At 51.1% G+C, this 12,111-nt stretch overlaps 1 protein-coding gene across 4 annotated transcripts in view; it reads left to right on the top strand.

Moving 5' to 3' along the window:
• NRP2 (neuropilin 2) overlaps window positions 1-12,111 on the top strand; it is a 123,128-nt gene that overhangs the window by 45,203 nt on the left and 65,814 nt on the right. For all 4 annotated transcript variants that reach the window (XM_005874235.2, XM_005874234.2, XM_005874239.2 and 1 more), the window contains exons 4-7: window positions 279-509; window positions 1,549-1,704; window positions 3,330-3,499; window positions 5,817-5,972. In XM_005874235.2, the coding sequence (XP_005874297.1) occupies window positions 279-509; window positions 1,549-1,704; window positions 3,330-3,499; window positions 5,817-5,972 (713 nt within the window). The remainder of the gene's footprint in view (window positions 1-278; window positions 510-1,548; window positions 1,705-3,329; window positions 3,500-5,816; window positions 5,973-12,111) is intronic.

Below are 12,111 nucleotides of genomic sequence, written 5' to 3'. Positions count from 1 at the left end.
CCCCCTTCCCCCCCCCCCAATTCCTCAATTACTATTCTTACTCTTACATGTAGAGCAAACCATCTCGTCTCCTTAATTTCTCTCTTAAAGAGGGTCCCGCTCACGGGCTTGACACGTGAATGGGAAGAGTATGTTGCTTCAAGGGCCACTTCAGTGGAAACAAACACCCCATGAGTAGGGATTTAGGCCCAGGCATTTAAATAACTCATGCAACAGAGGCAGCTCAGACAGGCGTCGTCTCCTCCTTTCTTAATGCTACGGTTCTCTTTGACATACAGGCTCCGAAGATTGTTCAAAAAACTTCACAAGCCCCAACGGGACCATCGAGTCCCCCGGGTTCCCCGAGAAGTACCCACACAACTTGGACTGCACCTTCACCATCCTGGCCAAACCCAAGATGGAGATCGTCCTGCAATTTCTGACCTTTGACCTGGAGCACGACCCCTTGCAGGTGGGAGAGGGAGACTGCAAGTATGACTGGCTGGACATCTGGGACGGCATCCCGCATGGTGAGTGCTGTCGCTGTCACCAGGCACTGCTCAGGAGCCTCTCCTGGGCCTGCTAATTGTTTTAGTAACAACAAAAATAGAGAGTGAGACTTCAAACCTCCTTCGGGTTTGTATCTGACCCACCGTGACTTTCTTGTCCTATCCTACACCAAGGATGGTTTCAGAGATTGCAGGGGGGCAATCCTTTCTTGGAGACACTGGTTTGGAGAAGGATAGGAGGAGATGGAGGAGACACTTGGGTGAGGATGAGAAAAGCTATCGGTGATGCTCTTTTCTCCTTCATGTTCTCAGGATTCCATAGAAAATGACTCAGTGGCTACCCTTTGTGCCCAGATAGGACTCTCAAGCCGGATTGATGAGGTGTAAATCCCGCTCTGCTTAATAGTGGCTCTGCAACCTTGCACAAGCCGCTAATCTATCTGTCGTATCTGTATAAATTAGCTGCTGTTGTCATCATTATTATTACTATAATTCCATTATTATTAATATAGTCATAGATGTCAAAAGGGCACATCACCCAGGCCCAGAGGAACCAGGAACCTGTACTTCTCGGCAGGAGACCAGCATAAGGCTTGGAAATAGTCTGTATCAGGGAGGAAACCAGCCTTTCGCTTTGGTAGTCATTCTAAGTGTTCTGCCCCATAACGGAGACTCGACAGCTAAGCAGTTTCATTTCCTGAGAAAAATACAAGATTTAGTCATAAAACTTGGGTTGGAGCTCTGTCATAACAACGAAAAGTCACGTGACCTCTGGGAGCCTCGATCCTTTCTTCTGTAGAGCAGGCGTTATAATGGTACCTCTCCTGCCCATCTCCCAGGGCTGTGAGAACAGAATGGGGCAGGTCAGTGAAGGGACCCTTTACAGTGCAGGCAAAATATTAGACATCATTCTTAAAACATATCTTTGGTTGTTCTTTTACGCCAAGGCATACAAAGTGAGGCCCCATTGAATGACTTGCATTGTGAGGAAGGAGGACGTACTGAAAATGGAGTTTGACATTTCCATATCTGTTGCCCTCTCTTTGTTCTGCATATCCAGTTGGTCCCCTGATCGGCAAGTACTGCGGGACCAAAACACCCTCTGAACTACGTTCGTCGACAGGGATCCTCTCTCTGACCTTTCACACGGACATGGCGGTGGCCAAGGATGGCTTCTCTGCCCGCTACTACCTGGTCCACCAAGAACCGCTAGAGAGTGAGTTGGCTGGTTGGGAACCTCTGTCCTGTCCCTTCCTCAGAGGAGGGAGGGCGTGCTGACCTCTCCAAGACCAGGGGCGTGGCAGGCATTCTGCAGAACTTGCATTGGCATCTGAGTTCAGAGAATGGGAGCTGTGTCCTCTTGTTAGGCAAAGATGAATGAAACAGAACACATGTCCATCCAGGTGCTCGTTTCTTTAAAGGAAACAAATAGTATGTGTACCAAGAATCAGTTATTCCCGGGGAAAGTTACGGGAGCATCTCAAGTTTTCTCATCTATAAATAAAAGGGAGGTTAGTTAGGATATCTATATAACATTCCCCCTGTGCTAACATTGAGTCTGGGACCCTTTTTCTTCCTCTCCAAGCCTCGGTGACCATTGTCAGAAGCAGCAATTTTAAATCTCTCTCTATATTTTGACTTCTCCGGCCCCGGGTAGAGCTTATCCCACACTTCCCTTCACACTTCCAGTACACGCAGCCTTCTGAGCTCCCGCTACGTGCCAGGCACTGGGCACAGCACAACATGCAGCTCTGAGCCCAGTGCTGTGGACTTGCTATCTGGGCCATCAGTCTCCTGCCCTGAGCTCCATCTTCATATCCGCTCCTCCTGAGATGTGCTGCAACTGCGCTCCCATTTCCCATTAGAAACCAAGATGATAACCTGAGGACTGAAGGAGCACTTGAAGGATGGTTAGAGCAGGGGAAGTCCGCCATGGTTGTAGACACATACCCCATGCTTACCTATAGGCACGGCAGCCTGGCCTGCTGCAAAGTCATGGGTTTTATTCTGGGATTTTTTTTTTTTCTTCAAAGGGCTCATGAATATTGAGTGACAAGCAAGTAATATTGCAGTTTGCACCAAAGTCTGCAAATGGCCAGAGCCGTCGTAAAACTAAACAGGTCTGAAACCTGAAAAGCTTGCTGGTCCCTATCAGACACATGCACTCACAAATATTGACCAGTGTCTGCAGTATCCATGGGAAGGGCAGCAATTGAACTGACGGCACAAGGTCAGAGTAAGGGACTTCGGGGTCTATCTGCCTAGACAGGTGGTTCGGGGGAAGGGAGAGTGACATGCACATGCTTACAGAGAGGTCTCCTGAAGACAGGTACCTGTTGCTTTGTAATGTCTGTCTTCTGTGCTAGAACTCATGAGACACTGGAGTGAAAGAGACGAAGAAGCAAAAGATGCCTTCTGGGTGTTTATTAATGAGGCAGGCTTCCCACGATGTATCAGCCCACCCAAATTGCCACAGTCTATCACACATGTACCTGTATTTCAATCATGGTGCATCTGGCGTCTGTGAGCATCTGTAGCCTGCAGCACTAACAGTTCTTGTGCTTTGGATTGTATTTTTAATTTGTATGATGATTCTTATTTATCCACAGCCTGATTTCTTTTAGGTCCAATTTAGTTTCTTTCAGACCCAGAGGGGTTGTCAAGCTCTAGGACTTGGTGTAGTTTTTTTGTTTTGTTTTTAACATGGGAGTGTATAATTAGGTCTTCAAGATGAGAGAGTGCCTGTAAGGACTTGTCCCAAGAAGGGAGGTGTGTTTTGCGAGTCCCAAGGGTATGAGATTGAGATACCTAACTCTGTGCTTGACCATCTCCGCTCCCCAGACTTTCAGTGCAATGTCCCCCTGGGAATGGAGTCCGGCAGGATTGCTAACGAGCAGATCAGTGCCTCCTCTACCTACTCTGACGGGAGGTGGAGACCTCAGCAAAGCCGGCTCCATGGTGATGACAACGGCTGGACACCCAACTTGGATTCCAACAAGGAGTATCTCCAGGTACTTGCTCAGCTATCAGAGGGTGTGCAGGGTGTGTGTGTATTGGTGGGCAAGGGGGGTGGCTCCTCATCTAGAGTGGACAAAGGGCACAAAGGAAATAAACACAGTATCCTTGAGAACACCATTCACTCATTCATTCATCCGAACAGACACATGTGCCGGCATGAATAGGCTGTGCAGGCACCGTGCTGGGTGCTGGGCTAAATGACGAGTAAGATCGACACTGCCCTGCTCCTGTGAAGCTTACCAGCCCTTGGGGACGCTGTTTGGCCGAGATGCTGTTTGCCCTGTCGCTATAGACATCCAAGGAACCATCTATGAGCAGTTCCAGGTCATCCTTGGCACAGGGAGGCATCAGAAATGTGATGGGGGGGGGAGGGCGTGGTGGGCGTCTTTCTAAGGTCACGCTTGTGAGTCGCTAGCTGAGCAGGGCAGCTTCCCATGATCCTTGCTGTTCGGAGGAGCCCTGCCAGGCAGGGTTTGCACATAGCTCTCAGAAGAGCATCTGGGGAATGTCAGCACCGGGAATGGCACTCCGGTTGCCCGGCTGCTCTGCAGCATCTTCTCAGACTACTGTTTGCTTCCCTTCCGAATAAGACTTGCCGTCACGTTAAGTAATCCTCCCTTGCATGACAGACGTGTCCAGTTCTCATCCCCAGGGAAGAGCAAGCTGCTAGTTCCCTGCTTGAGCAAGGCCTCGTGACTCACAGCAGACAGCCGTGTGACCCACTGACAAGCCTGTCTTCGCTCGGATGCCACGCGGTGACCTCTGCTCTGAGAAGGACATGGCAGAGCACACAATGGGGAAGGGAGAAAGACCACTGAGAAACTTTCAGGGAGGCACTCACAGCACAACCCGAAGGCCATTTGTCACTGTCTGCCCTCCAAAAACCTTCCTCATCCTGCAAAGCTTCCAGAAAGTTCTCCCTTATAATGGGCATCCCATTGATCATACCTTGAGTTCTGGTCCTTAATCACATACTTTCTCTTACTGGCAACCACCTGTTTATCATGCACCGATACCACACTGGGTGCTTCTGTTGAATGCTTACTAGTGCTGAGCGCATGTGAAGTAGCCAGTAAAGGCTCGCTGGGTCAAATTTTACCAGTGTGTGCTGGCTAAATTTTGATCACTTGGAGATTACCATTAAGAAACGCTGTGGCCCTAGCTGGTTTAGCTCAGTGGGTACAGCATCGGCCCGTGGACTGAAGGTTCGATTCTGGTCAAGGGCACCTACCTCGGTTGCAGGCTCAGTCCCCAGCCCTGGTTGGGACATGTGAGGGAGGCAACCAATCAATGCGTCTCTCTTACAGCGATGTTTCTCTCTCTGTCTCTCCCCGTTCCTTCCATCCTCTCTAAAAAATCAATGAAAAAATATCCTCGGGTGGGGATTAACAAACAAACAAAATGAAAAGAAACGCTGTGGCCAGCAAAAGAATGACATCCAGCGATTTCCAAATGGGTTTGGTGTTGTAGGAGGGGAGGTGCCTCAAAATGTTGGCCATCCTCCTCATGGAGCAAAGGTCAGGTCTTGGTGCATAAGCCTAATTGCTTGGGCAGACTCTGCATGCCCTTTGACCCCTTACTGACCTGAGCAACTAAATACACAATGGAGTGAGGGACTGAGGGGAGGGGAGACAGACCTGAGCTGAGATTTTGCAACTCGGGCATCGTAAGTGAATTGGATTGAATTGCACTGGATTGGAGTGGATTGGATTGGATTTAGCCATTGTTCCTTTAAAGCAGAATCTGCTTTGGCTATCCAAGGCAGGCTGCTGTTTAGTAAGAAGGGGTCATGCTTCTAGACATTCAATGATTCCCTTAAGATTAAACTTAATACTGTCCATTCAGATTTGCAAAAAGAGAGAGAGATCATCGTTACGATTTCAAAGGTGTCCTATTTAGTGTCAAATAAGTTGAGTTTCACTGTCTAGTGCAGTGATGGCGAACCTTTTGAGCTTGGCGTGTCAGCATTTTGAAAAACCCTAACTTAACTCTGGTGCCGTGTCACATATAGAAATTTTTTGATATTTGCAACCATAGTAGAACAAAGACTTATATTTTTGATATTTATTTTATATATTTAAATGCCATTTAACAAAGAAAAATCAACCAAAAAAATGAGTTCGCGTGTCACCTCTGACACTCATGTCATAGATTCGCCATCACTGGTCTAAGTGCAATTGCAAATTGGCCCTTAATCACTGATACGTCTAAGTGATCATAGACACAGGTTGTGAGCTGCGTATGACCATTGTGTCCTTCGAAGAAAAAGCAAGACGCTGCCCCCCTTACGTCCCCGCCTCTCTTCCTCAGGTGGACCTGCGCTTTCTCACCATGCTCACGGCCATTGCAACGCAGGGGGCGATTTCCAGGGAGACCCAGAATGGCTATTATGTCAAATCCTACAAGCTGGAAGTCAGTACTAATGGTGAAGACTGGATGGTGTACCGGCATGGCAAAAACCACAAGGTAAACCCGTTTCTCCACCTCACGGGCATGCTGGGACGGAGCAGGACAGGCGGGGAGAGAGGAGCTTCCAGACAGCTCCACGCGGGGAAGGAGTCTTGTTCAGTGCAGCTCAAATAACTGATGGACACATGGGAGATGCTGGCCCGGAAAATACTCTTCCTTATGCTAAAGTGATTGGAAAATACCATTTCTCCAACAACCTGGCTGCTGTTGCATCCTGCAGAGCAGAGAGAGAGAGAAAGAGAGAGAGAGAGAGAGAGAGAGAGAGAGAGAGAGCGCGTGCAGAGTGCTCTCTGACTGCAAATGAAGGAGAAAATCTGTTCCCAGTCCTAGTCTTCCCACACAGGATTCATTGAGCATTTATGGCCGGAGTCCCCTCCACACGCTGGGTTAACAATCACAAAACCACAGGAACCGGCAGTTCAGGAGTTACCGAGGTCTGGCAATGAAAGGGCACAAATCCTGAGAGGGAATCACAATGTCCCAAAGAAGAAAGGGGACAATAAATAGCGAGGAGAAATCCATGTGTCGGGATGGCATCTGAACAGGCAGCCCTGCTTGGCACAGAGCAGTGATCTCTCTCTCTCTCTCTCTCTCTCTCTCTCTCTCTCTCTCTCTCTCAGCTGGGCCTTCAGCATCGAGGGCTCACAGAGGTGTGGCCGGGCGGGTGATGTGGGGCTTTTGTTGGACATATGGACGGCTGTCTGGCGCTCAGAGTTCTGAAGACACATGGCATTCTGGCGCTGGCAATGTGGCTGTGCGCTCCGGGCCTGGGGCCTTATTGGCTGGTGGGCTCACCTGGGTGTGGGAGCTCTGGTATCACTGATTGGCCCGAGGCCCAGAAGGAGCATGCTCACCCTTCTCTGGAGGGGACTGGGGACAGAGGGAAAGGGGTCCCCTCTCTAGTGCTATTGTTCCACCAGAGCCCTGGTCCTTCAGGTTGTGAAGGGTCGAATGGGACACAGACCTAGAGAAGCCAATGGCCTTTCCCAGCAGCCCCCTCCACTCGTCACTGACCCCAGGCAGCTGGCTCTTGCTGTGCAGCTGGAAACCTTGGGCCCAGAAAACCCTGAGCTATAATGTTGGTGGCACCGTTTCACTCGGGAAATGTGCGATTTTAAAAGAGTGGATTTTTTTTTACATCAAAATTGCCATAGTAACATGGCACCATTCATCTGAAAACCATGGCTTCTCAATATTACTAGGCATCAATGCACACAGACACAGGAATTCCCCACTTCACAGATAAAGGGGGCGCGAAAGACGCCCTCGCCCTGACACGTGGGGCCAGGTCTGGTTTCTCACTGACTTCGTCTGTTGCGGAAAGAGTTGTCAAATAGCACTTGGAAATGGCAAGCCGGGGTGGGCACTGGGGGCTGGGAGTGCTGTGCACCAAGTCTCCCCCCCCTCCCCCCCACCCCACTCATTTTCATGCCTTCTTTCTCCACCCACCCTTTTCAGTAAGAAACTGGTAGAACCCAGGGCTTCGCCAGGTAGAGGAGGGGCACAGCTGGGCAGGGGGGCCAGGAGGCTCACCTGACCGCCGCCCTGTCCAGGCTCAGTGACTAAGCAGCGCGGGCCAGAGGGATCCTGTAGCATAAGCTGATTTTAAGAGCATGCAGATGGACCGGATGCTATTTAAAACACCATTTGTAGGGACTCTGCTTTTGGAAATACCTTAGCGCTGCACATTTTGATAGAATGCTGTCCTCCCTGGCTTTATCCCTGGTATTCGTGCTGCAGGGGAGATGTTCCTGCGAATTGAATTTTGCTTTCTGGGCGCCTTTAGAATCATTCTCTTCAACTTTTTCATATTGGATCTCCCCCTCTCTCTGTCTCTTCTCCTCCTCCTCCTCCTCCTCCTCCTCCTCCTCTCCCTCCTCCTCTTCCCACCCTTGGCTAAAATTTCCCCCCAGTAGCCAAGGGATAATTTGTTTTTGTTTTGTTATTGTCTGGTTTTTAGTAAGTCAGTCCTGCCCACATAAAGGCACTGGGGCAGAGGAGTAGCATGTCTGTCCCCCTTAGAAATTCATCCTCTTGGTACCTACAAGGAGGCGGGAGGATGCAAAGCCTGCCAATTGGACATTGCCCCCTCCCTCACACCCCCTCGCCCCTGCGACCGGGGAGACCTGCTGGGCCCTCCCCTCCACGGGTGATCTCCCTGCTCCTTCATTAGCAGATCTACCTCCCAGACGTCGGTATTTAACGTGCAGATTCTATACCGTTCAGGAGCCTCACGGCTCTCTGGGCTGTGCGGGGTGAAATTGCTGAGGGGACCATGCCAAATAGATTTGTCAAGTCTGCTGCAGTCTGATTTGATGCCACGAAGGGGAGGCGGGGTGAGGAGGGGACTTGCGGGCAGTGGAGGGAGCGGCTTCGTCTATGCCGGGCGCTACCGCTGAGCCTTTCTTTGTAGCTGCTGGATGGTGGGCGCCGTGCCAAGCTCACTGTGCTAAGTAGTAGCTGGAAAGCCAAATTCAGACAGCAGGACCTGTGAGCAAAGCGTCGCCGAGATGGAGGCGGCAGCCGGCTCTGCTCTGTGGGCAGGGGGAGGGTTCGCAGATGCAGACCAGTGCACCGGGTGTGAAGGGGGAGGCGGGGTGGTGTTTGCGGCAGAAATGTGGGAACCTGATTTTATCCCCTGCACACCAATACAATGAACCAAAGACCAGGGAATTGGGGAAGCTGGAGAAAAACAAGATTAATGAGCCTCGAGGTGATGGGGGATGGCCGTGCTATTTCCTTGCAAAACACTGTTTAAAAATTAGACCCAGGCTGGGCTAAGGTGAGGACTGGGCCTGTGGGGGAAGGAAGTGAGGAAAACTCAAGGACTCTTTTCCAGCCTCCCCCAGCCCAGAGCAGCCTCTTCTTAGTCACTTTCCATACAACAGGTAGTGGTGAGGTTGCCTGAGAGAAAGGCATGACACTGTAGCCGTGGGTAGGGCGAGCATCCCCCTTCAATACGTGGCACGGTTATGCAGGCCATATGCACAGCACATTCCCCAGTCCTTCTCCGTCCCACATGCCATAAACATGGAACCTATGATTTTCCTACAGGGCGGGTCCTCCTTATGCACATTTATGGCGTAACCACAAGGCTCGGAGCTCGGCCGCCTGCTGGAGCCCATACCCAGCCCATGTGCTCCCTTAGATTACACAAATTGCTTCCCATAGATTTCCTCAGAAACCACAAGCAGAAAACGGCTGCTTTTGGTTTCCCCAGCTGTATTAATAACACCCCAAACATAGGCAGAGTGTTGTAAATACAACAGTGGACGGTTCGCGGGTGTGTCTATAATTATAGGCGCAGTGGTGCACACATACAGCCAGGGAGAGGCGTGGAGAGAGAGGGAGGCGCTGGAAGGCAGGAGGCCTTGGCCGAGCTCCTGCTCACCTTGGAGATGCCGGTTCAGAGTCTGCACTGGAGGGAATGAGGCCAGGACCGGTGTCAGGACAGGGGGACAGAGGCCGTTGCCCGTATATGTCTAAGCAAAAGCCCCGGCCTGCAGGCCTCCCTTATTCGGTAAATGTGGGCAACTCCCCTGTTGACACAGCTCTGGGTACCTTCCTCTTGGTCATAGTGCTCCTGGGCTATTCTGATGTATTTCGAAGAAGTTCTAGCTAAAAGAGAAAGCCAAGGGGGTTAAATAGATCCTGATGACCACACTGAGGATGGGAGGGTGAGACTGGGATGAGGAAAGGTTTGGGTCCGAGAGTGTTTAGAATGGCCCCCTGATGAGTGGCAGAAACGCCCGCTCTACGCTTGACATATTAATGTAATGATGACCTCCAAGGGGCTCGGAGAACCCTCAGGCACCGACTTACTCACTTCGGAACTTAACAGGGTTTCAAAGACTGTGGACTTGAAACGCTGAGACAAGTCATTTGCCCCTGAGACGTGGGGAACCGGGCGGTCCCTGCCGAAGGCACCTGGTCACCGGGCTCTGATCCCTGGCAGGTGTTCTCACAGTCTGGCCCACACCTTGCTCACCGTCTTGCATGCAGAGGGAACTTCGTCTAGAGGTCAGGAGGGGTGCCTTTTCCTGGAGAGCCTGTTAGGGAGATCTGAAGGCAGGTTGAGTCTGGGCTGCGTGGCTCGGAGGGCCAGGCTCGGCGCTGCAGAGTTTGGGCCCCGTCCTAGAATCCTGAGGATGTAGAGTAGAAAGAAGTTGCTTTGCGTTTGATTTGGCCACATCCCTCGAAAACAAACAAACACCCCCACTTCAAAAATCCTCTGTCCTAGATTTGTTTTCTAAATTAAACCAAATCACTTGGAAAGCCGTTGGGGAATTTGAAAACCTCTGCGAAACGATCAGAGACTGGGGAGGAGAGAGAGTGGTGTTGGGAAACCAGACTCCCCAGATCGGTCGGCTCACAGGTGGAACCACATGGCGTCTATTCTGAGATGATGCACGGGGTGACCTTGATGTGCCGGGTGACCTTGCAGATCTCCCTGAGCAGCTCTGTGCCTCAGTGTTTCCATCCGCCCAGATGGAATGGTGCCCCGGCTACTGCTGGCCCAGCACCTTGGGATCCGCAGATGGAAGGCTCTCTGCCGACATAATTAATGTATTAGACCCACAAAGCTCTTCGTGAGCAGAAGCAAGTTATCCATTTAAAAAGTAACAAGGCCCCATGGGATATTTATCTGCCTCTTTTAAAATCCGAGGTCTGGGCAGGGCCTGATAAGTCATCCAGACCTCTCCCTGCATCTGAGTGGGAGAAATACACACCTGCGAACCGTCCACTGTTGGTAACCCGCTTAGCCTCACTCTCCTTTTAGGGTGCAATCAATTCCTCCAATTAATAACTTTGAATTCTCCAAAACACCTTTTTGCTAAACCTCCTGGTGGATGACTGGCTTCCCCTTATCCTTTCAGTGTTGTAATTGTGTTTGTTGTGTATAAGATTAGGGCAGTGACTCAAACCATCAGCCAGCCATGGCATCAGCCTTCAGAGTCACGGCTCTGATTGCATCGTCTCACCAGGGCTATGCGTATTCAGAAGAGGGCTGGTGCCCTTTCCAAATTCAAGTCCCCCCGTGTCTCTGCCCCCCTCAATGACAACAGAGAAGAATCCAGGGCCCTGGGTAATTAAGTTTGTCCCTTATCCGTTCGCCCTGGGATGAGCTCAGACCTTTAGCCTCTCCACTTAGGAAGCTCAAGGGGAAATTTCATTATACATAAGCTTGGAACCTTTTCTCTCTCGGGCTCCCATGGCTGGCTTCACCCAGCTCCCACGGGTGAGGAATTGTCTCCGGGAGCTGAGACCAGCCACCCCGGTGCTTGCAGCCCTGATGCTAAATTCCCCACATTTCCCAGGCCACTGCTGTGCACAGGGCCAGAGGGACAGAGCACCTAAGCACGGGATGTGGTCGGGCGTCATGATTTTGCTTGGGGGCCCTGACCCTGGGGTTTCTAATGAGCATCAGAGCCAACACCTCATCTGGTGGATTGTGGGGTTCTTTGCTCTCGCCGTTTTCCTTCTCCCGTTTGCTGAGATTCCCCTGGAAGAGAAATGAAGGAGTCAGAGAGGCTCAGGGCCTCCCTCCCTGTACCCTTTGCTTTCTCGTCTGCCCACCTGCAAGTTAAAAAAAAGCGGCAATGCCCGGCTGGTATGCTCAGTGGTTGAGCGTCAGCCTAGGAACCAGGAGGTCAGTGTTCGATTCCCGGTCAGGGCATATGCCCAGGTTTCGGGCTCGCTCTCCAGTGTGGGGTGTGCAGGAGGCAGCCGATCAGTGATTCTCTCTCATCATTGATGTTTCTCTCTCTCCCTCTCCCTTCCTCTCTGAAGTCAATAAAAATACTTTAAAACGTGGCAATGCCTGTTTTAGGAGGTTTTCCGTGTGGAGGGCCCTTTGCAGTTAGAATGTCAGTTTCTCCCCCGCTTTGCAGGAGGATGTTGGCCATCGCCTCCAGCCCTGCATTGCTCTGATGCTCCCTCTCCCCCACCCCATCTCCTCCAGCCCCAAATCCCTGAGCGGCCCTCCACTCCTCTCCTCCTGATGCTTTCCTGTCTCAAATCCTGAAACCCTAATCCTGTTAGTATGTATGTTCCAGGGCTCAGCGTCTCCATGGGGGTAACATAATCCTGCAGTAAATCTAGCAGCCCCACCAGGCACACACAGATGGGGATGCAC

The sequence above is a fragment of the Myotis brandtii genome, unplaced genomic scaffold, assembly GCF_000412655.1.
Source record: "Myotis brandtii unplaced genomic scaffold, ASM41265v1 scaffold43, whole genome shotgun sequence".
Classification (NCBI taxonomy): domain Eukaryota; kingdom Metazoa; phylum Chordata; class Mammalia; order Chiroptera; family Vespertilionidae; genus Myotis; species Myotis brandtii.
This window is presented reverse-complemented; position numbering and strand designations above follow the sequence as displayed.